The sequence below is a fragment of the Triplophysa rosa genome, linkage group LG24 (genome assembly GCF_024868665.1).
Source record: "Triplophysa rosa linkage group LG24, Trosa_1v2, whole genome shotgun sequence".
Taxonomy (NCBI): Eukaryota; Metazoa; Chordata; class Actinopteri; order Cypriniformes; family Nemacheilidae; genus Triplophysa; species Triplophysa rosa.
Window position 1 is genome coordinate 3665595 of NC_079913.1, and position 23576 is coordinate 3689170.

General features: G+C 44.6%; 1 protein-coding gene across 3 annotated transcripts; it reads right to left on the minus strand.

The window, feature by feature from the left end:
• Window positions 1–309: 309 nt before the first annotated feature.
• Window positions 310–22912, minus strand: cmah (cytidine monophospho-N-acetylneuraminic acid hydroxylase). 3 transcript variants are annotated; one of them, XM_057324175.1, is made up of 15 exons: window positions 22888–22912; window positions 20613–20848; window positions 20036–20127; window positions 18242–18354; window positions 6128–6318; window positions 5873–5953; window positions 5733–5799; window positions 5557–5638; window positions 4657–4794; window positions 4351–4486; window positions 4078–4221; window positions 2367–2541; window positions 2140–2256; window positions 1890–2005; window positions 310–1518 (listed from the first exon to the last, which is right to left on the minus strand). In XM_057324175.1, the coding sequence occupies exons 2-15, from the start codon at window positions 20816–20818 to the stop codon at window positions 1398–1400; spliced, it is 1779 nt and encodes a 592-aa protein (XP_057180158.1). In that variant the 5' UTR covers window positions 20819–20848; window positions 22888–22912; the 3' UTR covers window positions 310–1397. The 3 variants fall into 3 exon arrangements, with proteins under 3 accessions (XP_057180158.1, XP_057180159.1, XP_057180157.1); XM_057324176.1 differs by lacking the exon at window positions 22888–22912 and having other exon boundaries at window positions 20036–20082; window positions 20613–22881; XM_057324174.1 differs by lacking the exon at window positions 22888–22912 and having other exon boundaries at window positions 311–1518; window positions 20613–22881.
• Between the last annotated feature and the right edge of the window lie 664 nt (window positions 22913–23576).

Genomic DNA, 23576 nt, shown 5'->3' on the forward strand with positions numbered 1-23576 from the left:
GGTCTATAAACACCATGAACTGTGCTGTGTTTTACCTTTCTGTGTTTTTCTTATTTGCTCCTGTAAAGCTGCTTTGGAACAATGCACATTGTGAAAAGCGCTATATAAATAAAATTGAATTGAATTGAATGTATTCTCATAATACATCTGCTTACAGCTCAGAATCAGTCATTTAAGACACAAGCTTTCCCACCTTTGTCATTATAACGTTTTTTGTTTGAAAAAAATGCATGAAAATTGAATAAATTAAGATGATAAAACACATACCTGGAAATCTTGCTTCAGACTTTTTTTATTTTTTACATCAAACAAAGAACTTGAACAAAAATGCATCGATTCATTACAAGTTCAAAAGCACAACGATTGAACTCTTTACTTCAGTATTTGAAAATCTAGGTTCAAGTCCCAGTCTTTCAAGGCTTTTTTTAAAGAGCAGAAAACAAAGTACCCAGTAAAACATCAACATGTCCCACAACAATGTCAATAGCTGAATGGTAGAACTCTTGACTATGGTACATGAAGCTCTTAAATTCAAATCTCACTTTCACAGGAACTTTTTAATTCACACGAACACAAAGAACCCACATAAAAATCCACTACAAGCTCAGTGGTTCAGCAGTTGAACTCCATGGCTATCGTTCTCGAAAATGATAGTTCAAGTCTCATTCTTTCACGTCTTTTTAAAGTGCAGAAAACAAGGAAAATGCAGAAAATTCTTTAACTACAAACTCAATTGCTCAGTGGTTGAGCATTTGGCTTTCGTACTTGAACATCTGGTTCAAATCCCGCTGTTTTAAACTTTTACATTTCAATAGAGAAAGAACTTAGAACTGTCAGCTCATTAACCTGAAAGTACCTGAAAGTCTTGGTTCAAGTCTCACTGTTTTAAACTTTGTAGATCACAGACAACAAAGAACCTTTGGAAAAATCACAGCAAAATACCACAAGCTCTATGGCTCAGGGGTTAAATAGTCGTCTGTCTAATCTGGAAGTCTGGGTCAAACCCTCTGTTTAAAATGATTTAGATCACATCAAACACAACATTTAGCAGATGCTTTTACAAAGGCACTTATATCAAGGAAGTCTTTCGCTATAGGTGGAAACTATTGCACTTACTTGGTTAACATAAGGCATGTGAGAGTGTAATACATATCTGTGTAAATAAAAGAACAGCTTGAATTCAGTTAGACAAACAATGAACAAAACCGGTTAATCATCTCATTTCAAGTGTTGTGTGCACACCACAGTTATAAAACAGAATTCTTAAGTGTATGATTGATAAATCATGATGATCAACCCCAGTGACCCTATAATAAAAGTATAAGTTTCAGACCGGTGAAGGAGTGCTCGGGAGACCTGTTTGAAAGTCATGAGGTCATATAAGGCACATGTCAGGTTTAAGACAGCACACAGAAACCATTCTCCTGTTTCAGATCTGTGTGTTTACAGCCAGTCTGAAGGAAATTATCCCAGTCTGGAGCTGATAGAGGTAAATTTGTCTGGAAATGATTCCAAAACCTGTCAATAAAAACAAACATCACACAATCATTTCAATTACAATCCCTAAGACAAAAGCTGTCTCTGAGAAACACAAGGACATTTGCAATCATTTTCATTATTTCTATACTATTTTTCCCAAAATACATTTTCAGTACAGCTTTCTTTTCAACAATGCAAAATCGTGAAAAGCGGTGCTGAAGTGAATCTGAATTTAATTGAATTTAAATACTCAAAATGTCCGTATTTTTTGTTGAGAAGTATGTAACAGAACAGTAACAGAGGTATTACCACAGTTAAAAGTAGGAATACTTTTGCCATGATATTATCATCTGATGTTTTTGTTTTTATACGTCGCGTTGAAGTTGTATAGAGTTGTGTATTGATCTCACTTGTGATGGTATACATCAGGGTCCCGACTCATTCTGTTATTGAAGCCGATGTACAGGTCGTCCCAGAGTCGCCCCGTCACAACCACGTGTCTCATCACCCCCACTCTGTTTTTGATCTAAAAAAAACATTTATTTTTAGTGATGTTTGCCTTAGCAACAGTCTGGCATGGTTACGATGGGATGTAAATGTATGGGCATCACATTTTCATTAATAAATGTGTAAACCTATTTCAGTTCTTTTCTCAGTTACCTCTTCATACGGGTGATCTCTCTCCGGTCTCTTGTCTGGAAAGGACAGATCCATGAAGTCCACTAAATAATCACACCCTCCATCCAGCGGCTTGAAATCATCATCCGTTTCAATGACCTGACACATAACATACAGTGAGTGTACAGTCCACGCTGGTTTATGTGTTTGCTTATGTTAAGAGCAGTGTTGAGATCCACCACCGGTTTGCTTGTGAAAACATTCTTTACCTTTATGACCAGATTGTAGCCTTTAAATCCTGCCCAGTTATAATAAAACTGGATCCAGCTTTTGTGTTTAAAGATATCATTGGAAATGGCAGCATTCAGCTCCTCCACATACAAGTCAAAGTCCCAACTGTCCTTATAGATCTTTGTAGCATTTGGGGGTTGAGTGATTGCATCCCTGCGGTTTTTCAAGCACAAAGAGAAAATAATGCTTCCTAAATAAATAATGAACCGAATTAATAGCAGAACAAGAGATGGACATAATGGCATTCACATAAAACATGCATCATACAGACTTATGCAAACATGCTACATGCCCTTAAAAAATACAAGTATACTTCAAGTTAATTTGATTATATTTACTACATTATTAAAAATGTACTAGTATACTTGTAAGTGTACTATCTCAATTGTACTTGGGACTAAGCTGGCTCAATTTTTTACTTTATATATTTTTACTTCATAATAGTATAGTGTGGTTTAAATATTTTACTTAGGCGTAACACTGGTAAACTTTAAGTACACAAACCACTTTTTTTGTAAATAAACTTATGTCGCACATTTTTTTGTTTATAAATGTATACTTTTAAGTGTACTGGATAACTAGTTTAAGGAGAGTATACTTGTAAGTTTTCTTTAAAACAACACTTTGTAGTTTTTCGACCTTAAAATAATGTCTCAAAAATGATTTCAGTGGTAGAAAAACTCTTAGTTGGGTGAATTCTACTGCCACAGCTTCCTGAGCAGCCTCCTAGAGGCTACAAGCACACTCTGTAAGTTCTGTGTTCGGGTCGGTACACACAGCCCCGCCCATCCCCTGCCTGCGGAAGAGTGCGTTATTGTTTTCTAACGCCGTTCTGCATTCGCTGGTTGCATCAGTTTAGTAAACAAATTCAAGTTTATTGCGCTGCCCACGAGGAAGCTTATACAGAAACATTATTTACGACACTGGTAACAGACAATTGCGCTTATCAACCATATGGGGGAACATGTGAGCAAAAGTTCTAGTGCTGCTTTAAAGCTACAGTTTGTAAAAAAAACACCACTAGAGGGCGCACGAACAAAACAACAACAATGGCGTAGCTTGATGACGCTGTGAAGGAGCGTGGAATGATGGGATCTGTTGTCTTCAACTCCACCGCTGATGGCCTCAATCAGACGGGAATGAGAAATCATGTTAGTGGATGAGGTAAAGTAATAAAGTTTTATAAATTTAGCGTATAATTGTGGTCCATTAATAAGTGACTGCTCAAAACAAGCTAGTGGCTTGCTAGACGCTAGACACTACTTACGCATTTGTCCACGACACTGTTGTCATGCGGTTTCTATGTCAGTAAAGGCGGTAACAAAGGGTAACGCGGATATGACGCCATTGACAGGCGACTGCACAGCCCCGTGTCACTGTTTAGAATGGTGATTTTCTCACCATTTACAAGTAGTTTGAAACATTTGAGATATTGTAAGTACTAAGCTGAACAAAATATATAACACTGTGTAAGGAATGGGCATTTTGTCCACTCATCCCTTCCCTTTTATTTTAAAGTTTAATTTAAATTATATTTCTGAAAAAGTAAACTAAATATAAACTTTCTAATTATATAATTTAAAAGAAGTATACTCATAGCACACTTGAATAAACTTTGTAAGGGTATACTCATACTCACATCATACATACTAGCGCAAACATCCTACATACTAAGATATGAAAACAGACCTGTTGGATTGATCTGCTAAAGCCAGAGCCACATCCAGCACAGAACAGGGTAAAGGGGTCCAGGTTAAGATATTTGGACAGCTCTTGCGTATGGAAGCGTTCAGATCCTCTGCACTGTTCTTAATATTTGTCTCCTTTATGTACCTGTTAGTCATGTTTAAATATTTAATACTCATATACAGAAAAATCCATAACAAGGGGTTACACTCCCATGGCAATATAGTATTTTTTCACATACCATGGTACAGTTGAATGAATTTGTCAAGAAATTACCGGTCTGAGGGATGGGCTTCTGTGAAGTAGCCAGCAAAAGGACAGTAGATCTTGGGCTGTAAACTCTTCACCAGCTGAGTCTTATAGTTCAGCAGTTTCTTTCTCTCATTTTTAATGAAATCAGCCTTCCAGCTTTCTATCGAGTAAATACACCGTAAATAAACAGTGAGATCGTGATTCCAGACTGGGAGTCAATATTAGATTTTATAATACATTGTCCATCAGTTTGCTTTCAATCACTATCTCTGAATGCTCTCTTTTGTCACTTTGGTCAAAACCACAAAAATCACAGGTTTCATAACTCACCAGTGTATTTCCCACCATGGAAAGTCATTGGAAAGCCAGAAGCACCGCCGGCGAAGTCGCTCGTCATCACGTCGACACCGTGTGGAAGACGCCCGTTGTTCGGCCGGGTGCAGTCGACCGTATTCAGGATCATGTGACCTTATGAGAGAGTTCAAAATTATATCAATTAGCAACTTTTTTATGTTCTTTATCGAGCAGAGACATTGAAGAGGGGACAAGATCATGTCAGAACTACTACTAATACATTGATGCAAACTATACTGTCTATCACTTAGGGGTAGAAATGCGTGATGTCATGGGGTAGAAATGCGTGGGGGGTAGAAATGCGTGATGTAATTTAAAATCTTAAATTACTTTAAAAAATAAAAAAACTAATGTGCAACAAATATTTCAAAAAGTTATGATAGACTATTTGGCTTTGTTTAAAATAAACATGGCAATGTTGACAAGTATTCCTAAAAGCACTCTTTTTATTGCAAGTTCAAAATGATTATTTACTGATTTAATGAAACATTAATTAAAATGCTTAACATTAGTTTGATGAGTTAATGATGACATTAATAGTGTCCGCGGGCTAATAGTGTGTAATTTAAACTAAATATCTGTGGTAGCCTAATTAGTTTGAAACAATAATTAAGCTATAATAATAAATTGTTTTAATTTTTCCACATCATTTGAGTTCAGGATATAAAGGCTCCTCCCGCCACCATTCAACAAGCATGGACAAATTTAAACTGAGCTATAAAAAATGTTCAAAGTGTTTCATCATCGGACTTGATTTATGGGTTGCATGGGACTGTATAATGACAGTACATGAAAGTAAAAATAAAGTGTAAAGAGAGCAGGAAGAGATTTTATTAATAGTTGGTTTTCGGTGAAAGTTTCTGTTATGTAAAAAACCTTTATATTCCACGATTAGACATGTGTCCATCTCAGGATGAACGCCATCCATTAGAATCATAAATCTCAGGTGCTCATCGACCTTGGAAATGACAGAATATGGAAAAAGATGGTAAAACTTTTTTCAACATCAATGTGTACGTTAGTAAGACGAGAAAGGCACGTAAATAACACACATTCTGCCATACGCCGAAAGGCACAACGTTGATGTTTGTTAAGTTCACCCCGCTTCTCTCCAGGTACCTACAACAGAAGAATGAAAAACTACCTGTTGATCCGACCCTGTGAGTTTGATTTCTCTTGAGGTTTGTCTCACCAGAACACCGGCCGCGAGGTGTCTCCAACATAAATGGGAATATCTGGCTTCTTCTCTGCGAGTAATTTCAAAGTCGGGTAGCTGAAAAGAAAAGAGTAAGTTGACTATGACCAAGAAATAAATCACCTGTCACAGTCATCATTGCCTGCTCACTAGGGGCTTAAAACGCGTGCTAGCCTGAACATACGAAATACATGACAGTGTGAAGTGCAGAAGAGAGCATTTTTCTGATATTTTGGTGGGTAAGAAACAAACCTCAGATGGTCGGAGTGCATGTGACTAATGTAAATGAGATCTGCCCGGCAGAGTCTCTCCATGGCGTCAGATGGGGGTTCGTGTAAGAGCCACCATCCTCTGGCAAACGCTGGGCCGGTCAGCCACGGGTCAAACATCATCCTCTTGCTTCCCGCTTTAAGATCCATGCACGCGTGTGTCATGTACGTCAACTAACACGTACGCACGCACACACACACACACACACACGCACACACACACACAACAAAAGATACGCAGCACATTTATTTCAGCGTAGTATCTCTCAGTAAACATTGTTAAGTGTTGCAGTAAACTGTCATGTGATTTCTCTTAAAAAGCCGTTATATGAGTCAATTACATTCAAGTCTGTTATATGGAGTCTTATATTCTTGTGTCTTGTCAGTGATAGCTCGGTCGCATGCGTTATATGGCGGCAGTGTTTGCTTTGAAGCACACAGACCTGTCACAGAGACGCACTACAGTTGTATTATCTTTCTTATCAGGTGTACATTTGTTTTTATGATACAGGCCAGCCTATAGGGTTCAATCATTAAACAGGCGACAACCCCATATGGCATCACCCGCTTCCGGTAAGTGCACTCATTTAGAAAATATAAATAATGTAAATATTTAGTTAATATCCAGTTATTTTTTCAGAATATTTAAATTTGGTTCAGTTGAGCATATCTTGTGCATAGCTCGATGTGTTACGGTAATGAGATTCTCAGCAGAAAATGCAATAAAAAACGAAAAGAATTAATTCGTTTTTTAAATTGTGCGAGGACGTAGGTAACACAATTATCTTTATGATAATTTCCTGAATTTTATATTTTGGAAACATTACTGCCATAACATTTCAATGGCTTGAAAAATGCATAACATACTCGGTTACTAACGTAACCTCGGTTCCCTGAGATATGGGAACGAGTACTGCGTAGCAGGACGCTATGGGGAAAACTCCTTTTTCTCCGATGACTGAAGCTTTACAATAATGCAGTGAATACTGCACGGCCATTGGTGCTTGCAAAGTAAAACTTTGAGCCAATGGCAGCGAAGCTGCACGGACCTATGGCGATGGTGCCTGCCAAAATGGGCAGGGCTTATGGCTATATAAGCAGACACATCACCGTAGGGTCCTCAGGTTACTTCGACTGAAGCGACGACCATATGCAGCTTGTAAGCACGGCCAGGAACGCAGTACTCATTCCTGTATCTCAGGGAACCGAGGTTACGTTAGTAACCGAGTACGTTCCCTATCGATACTTCACTCGTACTGCGTAGCAGGACGCTATGGGGAACCAGTATAATCCCGCCGTGCTACAAGTGGAACGAAACCATCATATAATCCCGAAGCCGTGGCTCGAGGATAGGTATGAGGCAGGGAATCCCGTGGAAGGCAGAAAAGCCAAGCTAATAGGTGGCCTAATCCGGTTAATCGTCCCAGTAGTGTGCTAGGTGCTGGTGTGGTTGAGGGCAACCCCAGCCCAGCAGTAGTCTTAAGAAGAAAGGACCCGGGCCTGTAAGGCCGGGTGGACGGAACTGACTGGACAGAGCAGATTCAGCTCCGGGTCCTGCTCAGAGGAGGGGAGCGCGGAAAGTGTCACTACCTGTGCTCTAAATGGAGCAGAGAGCACCTTAGGTACGTAACCATGTCTAGGTTTGAGGACTACCTTAGAGTTGTCAGGCCCAAACTCAAGACAGGAGGGGCTCACAGAGAGCGCCTGTAGATCGCCCACACGTTTTACCGATGCTAATGCTAGCAGCAGAGTGGTTTTAAGCTTTAAGGGATGGAGGTCTGCAGACTGTAGAGGCTCTAAGGAAGGGCCCTTTAGAGCTCTCAACACCGTGGGCAGATCCCATATGGGAACGGTGAGGGGGCGAGGAGGGCGTAGCCGCCTGGAACCCTTCAAGAAACGAATGACCAAGTCATTCTTTCCTACTCCTTGGCCCGCTATGGGGGCATGAGAAGCTGCAATTGCTGCCACATAGACCTTGAGCGTGGAAGGGGAGCGGCCCTTATCCAACAGCTCTTGCAGGAAGGACAGAATTAGTGATATGTCACAGGATTCTGGGTCTGCGCCGCGGGTTGTACACCAGGTGGAGAAGACAGACCACTTGAGGTTATAGAGTCGTCTAGTAGACGGAGCTCTAGCCTGTGATATTGTGTTCATGACACTCTCGGGGAGGACCGTAGGCTCCCGTCGAGAGGCCAAAGGTGCAGAGCCCACAGCTCTGGCTGGGGGTGCCAAATCGTGTTGCCTTCCTGAGAGAGGAGGTCCCGTCTCAGGGGAATAGGCCACGGGGCTGCTACAAGCAGCTGAGACAGTTGCGCAACCCAGGGCTGGTTCTTCCAGAGTGGGGCTACGAACAGCACCTTGTGCGCCTGTTCTCTGATCCTCCTGATCGTCTCTGGTATGAGAGCGATCGGGGGGGAGGCATAGAGGAGCCGGTTGGGCCAGTTGTGGGCCAAGGCATCCCTGTCCTTCGAAAAATAGGTTGGGCAATGAGTGTTGTCTTTTGAGGCAAAAAGGTTGATTTCTGCCTTGCCGAAGACTTCCCAAATTTTCTGAACCGACTTGGGGTAGAGCGTCCATTCCTCTGAAGGGACGTTGCTCCGAGATAGCATATCTGCTCCCTGGTTCAGTCTGCCTGGCACATGAGTTGCCCTTAGTGAGCGCAGATTGCACTGAGCCCATTCCAAGAGGCAAAGTACCAGGGAGAAAAGGCGTCTTGAGGAGAGGCCTCCCTGGTGATTTATGTAGGACACCACTGTCATGCTGTCTGATCGGACTAAGACGTGGCGGTCCCGTAAGACCGGCAGGAAGTGGCAAAGAGCCAGCCATACTGCCTGCATTTCTAGGCAGTTGATGTGTAGGCCCTTTTCCTGAATCGGCCAGTGGCCGAAGGCCGGTGTGCCGTCGCACAGAGCCCCCAACCCATTTTGGAGGCGTCTATTGTGACAACCTTTCGTCTGCATGTGGTGCCCAGGGGCACACCCTGCTCCAACCAAAGAGGATCCCTCCATGGGGCTAGAGCTGTTACACAGACCTGATCCACCCAGATGCGTAGGCGTCCGAGACGCCAAGCGTGAGGCGGAACTCTCGGTTTCAGCCAGTACTGCAGAGGACGCATCGAAGAACGCCCAACTGCAGTACTTGAGATGCGGAGGCCATGAGACCCAGCATCTTCTGAAACGCCTTGAGGGGGCATGACGCTCCGGGCGTAAAAGAGGCCGCGAGCTGCTGAATGGCTAGGGCACGGTCTGGCGCGATTCCGGCCGTCAGACGGTTCGAATCGAAAACCGCCCCCAGGAACGAAATCCGTTGGCTGGGGGACAGAGCGCTTTTGGCAAGGTTGATTCTGAGCCCCAGGCATTCCAGGTGACTGAGGAGGAGGGACCTGTGGGACCTTAGCTCTTCCTCTGACTGTGCTAGAACAAGCCAGTCGTCGAGGTAGTTCAGAATGCGGATTCCCGTCTGCCTGAGAGGGAATAGAGCCACGTCCATGCACTTCGTGAAAGTGCGGGGAGCTAGAGACAGTCCAAATGGAAGGACCATGTATTGATATGCAACCCCTTCATAGGCGAATCTCAAGAATCGTCTGTGATGGGGGGCTATCTGGATGTGGAAGTATGCGTCTTTCAGATCCAGGGAGAAGAACCAGTCCCCTGGGTATATCTGCGAGAGGATCTGTTTCAGTGTAATCATTCTGAAACGCCGTTTCATAAGGGCGCGGTTCAGATGTCTGTGATCGAGGATGGGGCGGAGACCGCCATCCTTTTTGGGTACGAGGAAGTAGCGGCTGTAGAAGCCCGACTCGGTTTGATCTGGAGGAACCGGTTCTATGGCTCCTTTGTCCAGTAAGTTCACCAACTCCATGCGCAGAACGTGTGAATTCGCGCTCTGGACTCGGGTGGTGATCATCCCGTGGAAACGCGGGGGTCTGCGAGTGAACTGGAGTGAATATCCTTGAGATATTATTCCCATTACCCAATCCGATATCTCGGGGATGGCCCGCCAGGCCTCGGCCCGTATGGCAAGGGGTTGAATGCATTGGGGAGGTATGCCGCCTTTCGGGGGCTTGACTCCTGAGGAAAGTGGAAGAGGAAGGTTGCTCTTTTTCTGACAATGTTTGTGTTTTATATAAGTGCCCGCTATAACAGCGGTGGGTTGAGCAGGCGTTAGAACAGACCCGGTATTCACATTTTGGAACAAAAACACATTTTCGCCGGCACCTGGAACAGAACGGGGTGTTTGGGCGAACAAAAGAGCCTTCTTTGAAGGAGGTCCAGCCGCAGCAAGACACGGTCCCCGTCCTCTTCCTTTCCTCGGTCTCAGGATGGTGCCTGAGGCGCAGGGTCCAGCGTGATCTTTGGCCAGGGTCCCTGACGCTGAGGGTGGGGGAAATGTCTCCCGGAGCGAGATCGTTGACGCGTCTCAGCTCCTGTTACCTTCTGGGCAGCGGGGGGCGTGGCCTTCACAGGCTGCTGAGTTGGTGCTGGCCTGGGGCGAGCCGACGCAGGTCTGGACCCGGGTCTCTTGGGCAGGAAGTGCTTCATGGCCTGCGAAGATTTCTGCGCTGCGGTGAAGCGTTCCGCAAAACCCTCCACTGCTGGTCCGAAGAGGCCGGCAGCGGATATTGGAGCATCGAGGAAGGGGACCTTGTCTGCTTCCTTGATCTCTGTGAGCGTCAGCCACAGATGGCGCTCGAGCACCACGAGACTGTCCATTGATCTGCCAATCGCCTGGGCCGTGGCCTTGGTGGCGCGTAGGGCGAGATCCGTCGCGCTCCGCAGCTCTTTGAAGGGCGCGATATCTGTACCGGACCCGTCCATGCCCTGGAGGAGTTTGGCCTGGTACACTTGAAGCACTGCCATGGAATGCAATGCTGAAGCCGCTTGGCCGGCAGACGAGAATGCGTGTCCAGCAAGGGCCGAGGTGGTTTTGCAGGGCTTGGAGGGATGGCCGCTTTTGCCGTCCAACCGATGGCCGAGGGCGGACACAGATGTGCGGCCACCGACTCATCCAGGGGAGGTAGCTTCTCATATCCTTTTTCTTCCGTGCCGTCAACCGAGGTGAGAGCGGAGGAAGAAGAGGGTCGTAGATGGGCTGAGTAGGGAGCGTGCCATGACCTGGTGAGTTCATCATGAACGGTGAAGTTCGTTGACGAGGGGCTTGGCGCCGCCCCGGCAGGAACCATTCGTCCAGGCGGCTGCGAGCGGGTTCCTCTGGAGAGGACCACTCTAAGCCCAGCTCCTCCACAGCCTTAGTAAGGACCCGAAAAAGCTCGGAATCCAGACCCAGCGCGGGTTCGCTGTGCTCTATAGACGGCAGGGGGGCGGGTTCGAAAACCGAGCCCGACAGCTCCTCCCCGTCTGAAGCCGCTAACGACATGCTGTCGTCTTCCTCGAATTCGCTTCCGCCAAACGAGACCATGCCGCCGGCAGACGCCGACGGACGCTGGTCGGCCTGGGAAAAACGAACCGGCAAATTTTCTCTCTGTGGAGAAGGCGAGGCACGCCAAGGGGACGCTTAGTTCCTCTACCCCGCTGCTTCGTCTCCGTAGAGTGAAGCGGGAGGGATCGAGAAGCAGATTCGCTCTCTGAGAAGAAAGCTATCCGCGAGCGCAGAGAGGAGAGACTCATGTTCTCGCAATGAGGGCATTCCGTCTCTCTGAGTGCGTCTTGAGCATGGGAAACTCCCAAGCATGAGACGCACTCGCCGTGACCATCAGCGGCGTGCAGGGATATCCCACATGAATGACAGTGACAGCGCGGCATTTGCAACAACGGCGCAGGAAATTTGCTCAATGGAAATTTGCTCAATGGAAATTTGCTTTTTTAGAGCTTGCCGGATGGCGGCAGGGAACAGGAACCGGCGCTGCTGAGATCAGCGAATCGCTGAGCAGAGAGGTCCAGTCCGCTGCAGTGCTTTTTCCGACGGCGAAGCTATCAGTCCGAGTAGCGAGGTAGAAGTCGTCGCTGAAGGAGAAGAAATCTGAGGACCCTACGGTGATGTGTCTGCTTATATAGCCATAAGCCCCGCCCATTTTGGCGGGCACCATCGCCATAGGTCCGTGCAGCTTCGCTGCCATTGGCTCAAAGTTTTACTTTGCAAGCACCAATGGCCGTGCAGTATTCACTGCGTTATTGTAAAGCTTCAGTCATCGGAGAAAAAGGAGTTTTCCCCATAGCGTCCTGCTACGCAGTACGAGTGAAGTATCGATAGGGAACTGCTGCGTCACTAAATTAACAAATGTAAATATACAGTAAACATTACATACGAAATAATAAATGAATAAATACCTTAATGGAAAGAATAGCTGTATTTTGATGTGTGTGACAGTTATTGGCCACAATGTTGTCTAGGCAACAACGGCCACTTCCGCTTCTTGTTAATATGTCCCAGTGCGTGCACTTCGAATTTCTACCGGAAGTAGTAGACCATCCGGGAATCTTTGGAATACTATTTTCAACATACTACAATTTGGGACATTCTAATTCTACTTCCGAATATTATTAGGACGGATAGTATGCTGATTGGAACGCAGGGAGGGACAGTCCTGTGGCACATTCAAGCTCAAACCGGTGCACAATGTTTTGCTACGGTTTCCTGGAAACAGTGTGCAACAGGGTTTGAGATACTGTCCCTTTTGAGAGCGGTCTCTCAACATTCCCCGCATTGGGAACTCTTCCCTTTTCCACTTTCCTGAAGTCTTATTGGATAACGGCAGTCAAAAAACTGGCCAATTGTGAAGTGAAAGTGACCTATTAGTCAGATATGGTGACCCATACCCGAAATGTGACCTCTGCATTTAACCCATCTAGAGAGTAGTGAACACACACACACACACAGCAAGTCATGAACACACGTACACCCGGAGCAGTGTGCACCCGGCAGCTATGACAGCAAGTAGGGGTAACGTACCTCAGTCGTTACCCGCCGGCCCTGGGCATCGAACCGGCAACCTTCTGGTCACGAGTCTGACTCTCTTAACCATTAGGCCACGACTGCCCACTGCTAGACATGCAACAGTATGCAAATACTGATGAACACTTGGCAGTATAAATGCGGTGCATTGCGACAATACCTCAGAATTTTCTCTTTCAGGCTGCCATTGTTGAAGATGCAACTGGATACTTCTTCACCGCATCCGATGGCTGCTTTCTGTTGTCTTTGTGCAGGCCCCATTGACCTGCCGGATACTCATGAGCACTGCATTGCCTGCATGGGCCTAGCTCATGCTGAGGCTGCATTCTGCGAGTCCGATTGCACGCACTGTGCAGAACTGCCGGCGCGTGTCTTGAGGACTCATCGGGTCGAGGCTCACTGCCGCCAGCGAGCCGCTGGTGGGCCCACCCATTTCACGAGGTAGCGGCCTTTGCCCCCCACCTTCCATCGCGGATGCCGTTTCTTTCGGCGTCGAGGAGGACGATGACTCCATGTCCATCTCGGACAAGGACTGGGCGGGGTCGGAGCGGGATCGCCCTGACCCAAAGAGCACCCCGGACCTCCGCGAGGCGTTCGTGAGGGTCCTCAAGAAGGCCGTTAAGGAGCTTGACCTCAACTGGAGCTCTCCTGAGGAGCCGGCTAAAAGTAAATTCGACTCCTGGCCTCTGCAAGCGGGCGGCTGCAAGGCCGCGTCAAAGAGGAGTGCCCCTTTTTTCCCCGATGTCCACGAGCACGTGGTGAAATCGTGGTCTGCCCCTCAGTCGGCACGGGTTCACGCTGCAACGCAGGCCATGTTCACCCAAGTGGACGGGGCTGAGGCCCACGGTTACGTGCGTATGCCCCTCGTCGAGGAGACCCTCGCCGCTCATCTGTGCCCTTCCTCCACCTCTTTAGGCTCGGACCTAGGCTTGCCGTCGAAGCCTTTTAGGTTCACCACCCACCTTGCCGGTAAGGCTTACGGCTCTGCATGGGGAAGCAGCTTCCGCTCTGCACGCAATGGCGGTGCTGCAGGTTTACAGACCCAAGATCCTGCAGTTGCGAGATAGTGGCAGCCTGGAGGCGGACGCCACGAGGGATCTGAGGGTGGATTACTGACTTCGCGCTGATGGCTACGAAGCGCACTGCGCAAGCTATCGGCAGATCAATGGGTTTTATGGTCGTCCTCCACCGTCATCTGTGGCTTACATTGGCGGATCTCAAGGACGCTGATCATAAGTCCCTTCTAAACGCACCTATCACTCCCCCCGGCCTCTTTAGTGACGTCGTGGAGTCGGTAGTAGAGCGCTTCGCTGAGGCGCAAAAGCGCGCCAAAGCTATGAGTCACGTGTTACCTCGACGCTCATATCAGCCGTCTTCGCCATCCGTGTCTCGCTCCACGCACAGACCAGCCAAGCAGCACACTGCTCCCGCACCGACTGCTCGGGGTCCCGAACCGGATGTCCGGCCTAAACATTGGTCGGGCCCTGCTAAGAAGAGGTACGGGCCGAAGAGAGGTCTGCGGGGCACTGGCGGATCGTCCTCGACTGCCAAGCCGTCATCCTGATGGATCTGCGAAGAGGAGGGAGTTTGTGAGCGAGCCGGTCCCCAAGCACCGCTGTCTGCATCATTTTTCCCCCACGGTTGCGGGCGAATATTGCAATGTTCAAAGTGTTGTTTGTGTAAATGCAATAAGAACCTGCTCACAAGAAGAGCTGTCTCCCCCTCATCCAGCCCATACTGCATTCCTTGCCCTGCCACGGTGCAGTGCGAATCCGCAGTTAAGGTCTGCTATAACCAGTCCCCCCTCGTCCACGGCCACTCCCGTGGGCGAGAGGAGGCTGGATTCTTACACACAAGCCATTCCCCCACCAGTGCATTTAGCCTTGCTGGGGCAGAGTGCTTCCCTAGGAAGCATCCCTGGGGCTGGCTGCTGACTGTCACACCCAAAGAGATTCGGCCGTTATGTCTGTTTCTGGACACGTGGGGAGCCATTCCCGGCATCTCTCATTGGCTGCTGAGTTTAATAGAACACGGGTACTCCCTGCAGTTCAGAAGCAGACCTCACCGCTTCAGCGGTGTGGTACCATCTCTTACGCAGAGGCGTATTAAGACCTCATGGTGCCCCTGGGCAACAGCCCCAGAGGTGCCCCCCATCAACCCACACGCATGAATCCACTCATTAAAAGATTTATATATTAAAAGATTTTATAAGAATGAAACTCAGCAATTTACAATATACTATTTTACAAGAATTACACATTAACATGACACTTTTGTAGAATAGAACACAAAAACAACTCTTTTCCATTAAGTATTTTTAACAATTAGGCCTACTGTAGTTAAGGGGCACCTGCTTTCTGTTGTAATGTTACATTTCAGGTTTTGATGTAGTGAAAAAAATCACTAACATTTTTTTAACAGGTGTAAATGTTGTGCGTGCCATAAAGTGGGGGTACAGGGACACACACACACACACACACACACTCTCTCTCTCTCTCTCACACACACACACACACACATAGTTTGTATGTATTCACATTAGGGGGACAATGGAATAATGTACAGATTTTCAGGACATTGGGACTTTAATTCACCAAAGTGGCATTCACCAGATTACAATGTATAGCAAGGTTATTCATAAAAATACCATGAAACGTTATTGTTACTATTTTAACTGCTAAACAGCTATTCAAACGCTCTTTTTAAGCACAGTATGTGTATATTCTTCTTACTAAACGATCACATAAGTACTCAGATAAAAGTGTACTCCACTAAAAAGGACACATATGAATTGATTGCTATAGTGATGACACCGTTCTTCACTTTCACTTTAAAACCAAGGTTTGGACCTTAAATAGTGGCCTTACCTCCACGTACTATTAGCATACATTATCGGCACTATAACATCTTATTTCTGACGCATGCCATGTATATATACCTTTATTAATCAGTGCTAATCCCCGCATTTTTAGTCGCCGCTACAACAATGCGCTCTGCATCGTTCCCGCTTCCATCTGTTTGAAGATTAAAGTGTAGGCTACACGAAAGACGACTCGCCTCATAACACTCACTTGTGATTGGCTGAATGTTAATTCACTCAAATCTATGTAACTAACCAGATAACATGGGTGGGAATGTTGGCGGAGGTGTGTCGAAAAAGTGCGGAGGACAGAACCATTTTTATCTGAAGTGGGGGTATTCCCGCACATGGTGCCACGCCTATTTAGCGCAGATGCGTGACTTAAGTCTTAAAAAACAAGTGCTTATGTACATTTATAAAAAATATATATTTTGTATTGTGGGTTTATTTGGTGCCCCTAAAGTCTTGGTGCCCCTGGGCACTTGCCCAATTGCCCATATGGTTAATCCGCCTCTGCTCTTACGTTACCGCAAAACGCTCCTGTGCTGAGGCAGGAGATTCGCAGCCTGCTCGCGAAAGGAGCGATAGAGCGAGTCCCTCTGAGCGAGCAAGAAAGCGGGTTCTACAGCTGGCATTTTGAAGTGCCCAAGAGAGATGGAAGTCCGATCCTGGACTTGAGACCTGTCAACCGAGCGCTTCACAAGCGAGCGTTCAGAATAACTACTCTAAAACAGATCCTGGCAGAAGTGCGTCCCGGGGACTGGTTTGCATCCGTGGATCTGAAGGATGTGTATTTTCATGTTCAGATAGCCCAGCGCCCCCCGGCGATTCCGGGGATTCGCTTTCGAGGGATCAGTGTACCAATTTGTGGTACTCTCGTTCGGGCTGGCATTAGCTCTGCGCACATTCTCGAAGTGTGCGTGGACGCTGCGTTTTCCCCTCTCAGAGCGAGCGGTATGCACATTCTGAATTATCTGGACGATTGGCTGATTTTAGCCCATTCACGGGGGGTGGTCATCGGTCATACGCAGACGCTGCTTTGTCATTTGACATCCCTGGGGCTGCGCGTGAACATGCAGAAGAGCAAGCTCACTCCGAGTCAGTCTATAATGTATCTGGGGGTATGTTTCGACTCAGTGGAGATGCGCGCCCCCCTCTCTTGAGAGCGCACGGAGTCCATCTCCTCAGCTCTGAGCATGTTCAGGCCGGGTCGGTCTGTTCCCCCGAGGGAGTTTCAGAGTCTTTTGGGTCTCATGGCGTCGGCGGTCTGCCACCTGGGTCTTCTACACATGCGACCGCTACAGTTGAGTCCCGTGGAGGGCATGGTCCTCGGGTCGGGCACGTGTCATGGTCATGCACAGCTGCCTCACCCATGAGACCATGGCTTGACACGAGCATGATCAGTCGGGGATTTCCCCTGGGGCTAGTGATGAGGCTCACAGTGGTTACGACGGATGCATCATCCTTGGGATGGGGCGCGGTGGTCGAAGGCATGCCGGCGTCGGGTCTTTGGTCACAGTCACTGAGCAGAAGGCACATAAATCATTTGGAGATGAAGGTGGTGTCCTTAGCTCTTCAGACTTTTCGGTCGCAGCTGGAGCAGAGAAATGTCCTGATTTGCACCGACAACATGTCCGTGGTTTCGTACATAAATCGCCAGGGCGGGGTCCACTCCATACCCCTTTTCAAGCAGGCTGCGAGGCTCCTGCTGTGGGCGGATCTGCATCTAAACAGAGGCTCTCTCACGGGGTGGTGGACGCTATTGCCTTGGCGTATGAGAGTCAGGGACAGGACTGCCCTTTCAGTATCAGAGCCCATTCGACTAGGGCTATCGCCTCTTCGTGGGCCTTTTTCTAGTCTGATGAAATTGGACAGAGCTAGACTGAGCATTGAAGCACAGCTGAGATTATTTAATAAACATCTTTCATTTTATTCAACATCACTTCGTCTCCTGCCTACTGTTCTTTCCTTCATCTCTGTATCTACCTGGTGGTTGATTTGAAGTATTAATTCACAACGTCGATATTTTCAGATTTTTCAGTTTCTGACGGGACTCTAATTTTAGATCTATAAGATCTGCAAGTTATATCCATAGTTGGATCTATCAATTCTATACTATTCTTTTTTTTTACTATTTTTTTTCAATTTTTACTGTTAAGTACATAATGTTTTTACTGTTATATATTTTACTTTGTCTTTTTGTTGTTCTGTTTTTCCGTTATGTCAAAGAGATATTTATGAGTTTTCTATGAACATTGTTAAAGAACAACATTTTTGAGACACGAGCAGTGCAAATATAGGAAGAGATTACAGATCTTATTTTACCGTGAGTTCTCCAGCTTGTAGCTCTTGTGCCTCTCGGGGGTCCAAAGTCCAAGGGTCTGGTGGATTCAACTCAACCAATTCCATACTGCCATCAGTATCTGAAATTACTACCTCTTTACATACAAACACAATGAAATGGGTGTTATGCAGGATGTTTTCCATAAGCATACAAATGTTTGCAGTCTAACGTAAACCTTGAACCTAAATAAATACAAATGTAGTGAATCAAATGCACTGAATATAATTCCAAAATGTAAACTTGCTTCCATATTTCACAAAACATTTCATCTATATATTACACAAGTTCATATTCAAAATTACAATCACAATTTAACTGTAAGTTTGGATGTAGCTACAGCATATATTTAGATTTAAATCATTCGTAAAGTCGTTTTGACGTAAATTTTCGGATTCATGAAAATGTTCGTATTTTCAAAATGTTAGTTGGTAAGAAAGATATTTACACATGCTCCCTACCACGTGTAAATGGTGCGTAAAATATTCAAACGTTCTGTATTATTTTAGACAAACTGATGACTGCATTTTGATGCAATATACTATATTTCACGAGTTTTAAATGTTTTACTCTTTAACTTTGAGTCAAACACGGAGCTCGTCACTGTCCTTTTTTGCACAGCTGTCCAACCACTACATTGACCAACCATCATACGCATATTCCAAATCACAGCAACCAACGCGTCTCTGGAAAAACGCGCAGTGCTTCCAAGCGCTCTCAAGCGCCACCAGCTGGCCATTTTCAGAAGAGCACCAGGTATAATTTCAGCTGGCTAAAAACGCTTTGGTAGACACAGTTTAATTTATTAATTTATTGGTAAGCATATAGCCTATTATTGCATTTATGCAATAATGTTGCCAAACCTGTCATGATCCTGTCCTTCTTGTCCAGAGTTTTCTAGTTTGGTGGACAGGGTCGTGAGTCGTGACAGTACCATGTCTTGTGTGTGTTATGTCTTGTGTGGAGACACCTGGCTGTTTGTTATGACATTGCGCCACGTGTCTTCTTGTCTCGGGCTTTGGCCTCGCCCCCTTGTTTCCCCGTCATTGTCCCATTAGTGTTTCATTCCCCTCACCTGCCCTGTGTAATCTTCCCGTTAGTGTTTGATTCTCCTCACCTGCCTCTTATTAACTTCCCTCGTTAGTGTTCCCTATTTGTAGCCCCAGTTTCTCTTTGTCAATTGTTGGTTCGTTCTTCGTACCCTGTTTGTGTTTAGTCCCTGTCTAGATTATCTTGTTCCTGCCTTGCCTTGCCCTGCCCTGCCTCGTCCCTCATTGTGAGTTTGGTTTGTTTTTGCTTTAGTTCCTGTTTTGCCCCCAGTGGGCAGTTTTTGTTTGCCCTTTTGAGAAGTCTTTTTGTAATCGTGTTTGTTCACCCCATCGTGGGTTTTTGTTTTACATTTTAATAAATATTTCGTGTTAACCCCTTTCACTGCTGTCTGTTCACCACGTATCCTGACACAAACCAGAGAATGAAGTCCAGAGGATTCCAGCATTCTTAGATATGTAAGCCTAATGAGTAGCTCAGCTGTAGTGCAGAGGCTGAGATTATGCTAATTATGAATGAGCGTGCATGTGCACCCTGTTTACGAGTGATTGGAATTCATTAACATACACACATTTCTCTATCAAATCTGACGTTTACGAAGTATTTGTGAATCCGGAGGAAAGTTTTCGGGAAGGTCCATTTTACGCACAAATTACTCTAAATTTACACATATTTACGAATGTTTCATGAATGAGGCCCAATGAAACACCCCTCGTCTTCTAAATTCTTACCGAGTTCATCTTGAAGAAAGCTGTCAGGAGGGTTGACATACTCCATGCTGGACACATCAAGTTTCCAGTAGTGTTTAGTACAATGCACTGTTCTGTTACACATGCACATAAAACAGACACTTGTAATTGAGGTAAAGGATATCTGACATGTGACATCTCCCTGCGCTATATCTGTCTGGTAAATAATACACGCACACATACAGCAGGAGCGGACTGAGAGGTAGGACATTCTGTCAAAGTTCAGAATGGCCGTTCCACCAACGGCCGTGACCAGGGGCGGCCATATTATAAATGCGAATGCATAGGTGAGTCGGACACGTATGCATGTAACGCATACGCAAAGCACACACCCCCCACCCCGTCGACAAAATTGGTGGAGGGCCAATGTGGGCAGATTAATCCAGGGCCGAATTTGCTTCCCAGTCCACCACTGAGTACAGGACACACTAAACAGATTGTGTAAACAACATTTATGAAATTTAATTAAATTAAAGAATCAACAGTTGAAAATATTTGAATAAAAAAAATCTTAAGATAATGTTCACATTCATAAAAAAAGAATAAAAAATGTACCCACCTGCCGTCTAAGTCCTCGATATCTTTAATGAAAAGTCCTCCCTGGTGCTTGCATTGGTTTTTGCATGCCCGTGCTTTATCTTTGTCTTTGTAAATGATGTAACATTTGCCATCCTCTGGATTTTTCTTGAAATTGATGCCATCCTTTAGTTCACGGACTGCTGATGCCTCCAGCCGCAAGACTGTCCGTGATACCTGAGGTGTCATTGTGCTCCAGCAGCCTCAGAACTGATTTTACTTATCAAATTATTCAGAAAAGAATTCAACAACAGGGTGAATTTACTGTAATTGCAAAATAAAATCAATATTAACAAAATGATTTTCTATGTATATTGATAGATCTGACAGATTCTACTATCTTGTTATTGATCCAAAATGATAGTGTTGTTACATCTTGTTCATACGCCCAAACGGATATATCTAACTACATTGACCAACCATCATACGCATATTCCAAATCACAGCAACCAACGCGTCTCTGGAAAAACGCGCAGTGCTTCCAAGCGCTCTCAAGCGCCACCAGCTGGCCATTTTCAGAAGAGCACCAGGTATAATTTCAGCTGGCTAAAAACGCTTTGGTAGACACAGTTTAATTTATTAATTGATTGGTAAGCATATAGCCTATTATGCATTTATGCAATAATGTTGCCAAACCTGTCATGATCCTGTCCTTCTTGTCCAGAGTTTTCTAGTTTGGTGGACAGGGTCGTGACTCGTGACAGTACCATGTCTTGTGTTATGTCTTGTGTGGAGACACGTGGCTGTTTGTTATGACATGGCGCAACGTGTCTTCTTGTCTCATGCTTTGGCCCCGCCCCCTTGTTTCCCCGTCATTGTCCCATTAGTGTTTCATTCCCCTCACCTGCCCTGTGTAATCTTCCCGTTAGTGTTTGATTCTCCTCACCTGCCTCTTATTAACTTCCCTCGTTAGTGTTCCCTATTTGTAGCCCTGTTGTGTTTAGTCCCCGTCTAGATTATCTTGTTCCTGCCTTGCCTTGCCCTGTCCCTCATTGTGAGTTTGGTTTGTTTTTGCTTTAGTTCCTGTTTTGCCCCCAGTGGGCAGTTTTTGTTTACAAAATGATACTGTTGTTACATCTTGTTCATACGCCCAAACGGATATATCTAACTATCCTGCTGACTACGCCATAAGATTGATCTGATAGATTCTACTATCTTGGTATTGATCCAAAATGATGCCGTAGTGTTGTTCCATCTTGTTCATACTTGTTCATTTGATCTATCAACTGATAGATCAAACTATCCTGCAGGATGTCAGAGTGGAAGAACAGCAGGCAGGAGACGAAGTGATGTAATAAATTAACAAAGTTTATTGTAGAGAGAAAAAATAGTTGCCCATTCTAGCTCTGCCTAGAACTCTGTCTAGAGTTCACTCTATCTCCATCTAACTTTGTCCGACATCATCTGACTAGAAACACATTGAGCAGGTGTTATTATACCAACATAGACAGTGGGAAATTACTGCTTCACAACATTGTCTCGTGATGTTATTATGAACCTTGAGAATAAGACCACTGCAAACTCATATTTACTTGTGAAGACAATACAAATGCAGCATCCAACAGAATGTAGAATATAACAAAGAAGTGAATATAATCTATAACTATAAAGTAAATGAAGAGTTTGTTTCCAAAATGACTTTTAAGCTTTTTTTATGATGTTATCGTGTTTTTATTGTGTTTTATTGTAGTAGTTAGCTGTATTTTTTAAGTTATTATGGCTTAAATCAAAACAAACCAACTGCAGTTTAAATTAATATCAATTGGAATGCACAATAAAAATTGTGCATTCCAAAAAAAAGATTTTTGAAAAATCTCATTTTGGAAATAAACTCTTCAAATATAGAGCAAAATAAAGAATAATTAAGAATAAAAGGATAAGAAAATAAGAAATGTATATGTAATAACACAAATTGTATGTCTGTACACTCAAGTCAGAATTTCATAATCTTTAGAAAATATGCACACACTAACAGGTTGCTTTTAAAAAATTCAGATCCTATGATCTATCAATATCCTTCTATTAAACTTTTTATAAAAATAAAATTAGCAGTAATGTCATGTATTCTGTCCTATTAATGTAAAGCTGCTTTGAATTAACACAACATTGTGAAAAAGCCCCATATAAATACAAATAAATTGAACATTTAATAATCTTGACATCACTTTGTCTTTAACTTATTAAAACTATAAGTTCATATTCAAAATTCATATTGCTTTCTCAACAAAGTAAATATATAATATTGAGAAGAGAATTACCTGCTCTGTCCACGATGAGAGTTATCTTAGAACAGGGCAGAGCGTCCCTATCATTTATGTGATAATAGAAAGGGGTTGGCTCCCACATACTGTGCAAGTGTATTGAACAATATACCGACCATCTGACATAATAAATCCAATCTTTACTTTGTATTCTGACACTATAGTCTTCACACTCATGTTTTTTGGATATTCTATTTCTGTTGTAAATATATGTATATATTCTGAAAGGTGTCAAAAATAAAAAAAATGTGTCAAAAACACTTCCTCATGAAGAGGAAACCTAACTGCTTGTTCAAGAATTGTTTTAATAAAGTAAGCTTGTATTAATATTATTTTGGAGTTCTGCCACAGAAAAATATGAATAGTGACTTTTGAAGCAAACTCTGCAGTACAATTAAAATGATCAAAGTATTAAATAAAAAGCACACAAACAATTGATTATGAAATACGTAGAAATGTTTTGAGATCATCTGCATTATTTGATCTGAATCATGTTTGGGGTGGGTAGTTTTTAGACGTTTTTAGACTGATTGCAGTAATGCAACCACATCTAAACCACTAAGAACAAACTGAAGCTCCTCTCTCAAACACCACACCCTATTTAAACCTCTTTATGACCGTTATATCTGTAACCAGTAAATGCTTATCACTTCAGAATGTAATACATCATCTAGTCACTGAAACTC

What these genes read in the sequence shown, in the direction of transcription:
- cmah (XM_057324175.1), bottom strand. Translation starts at nt 20,818, where the DNA reads ATGACACCTCAGGTATCACGGACAGTCTTGCGGCTGGAGGCATCAGCA. An exon ending in TACAAGCTGGAGAACTCACG is followed by an intron (nt 6,319 to 18,241) that starts GTAAAATAAGAT and finishes CGTACGTGTTAG; the next exon opens with TTGACGTACATGACACACGC. An exon ending in CCTGATGTATACCATCACAA is followed by an intron (nt 1,519 to 1,889) that starts GTGAGATCAATA and finishes TTTTATTGACAG; the next exon opens with GTTTTGGAATCATTTCCAGA.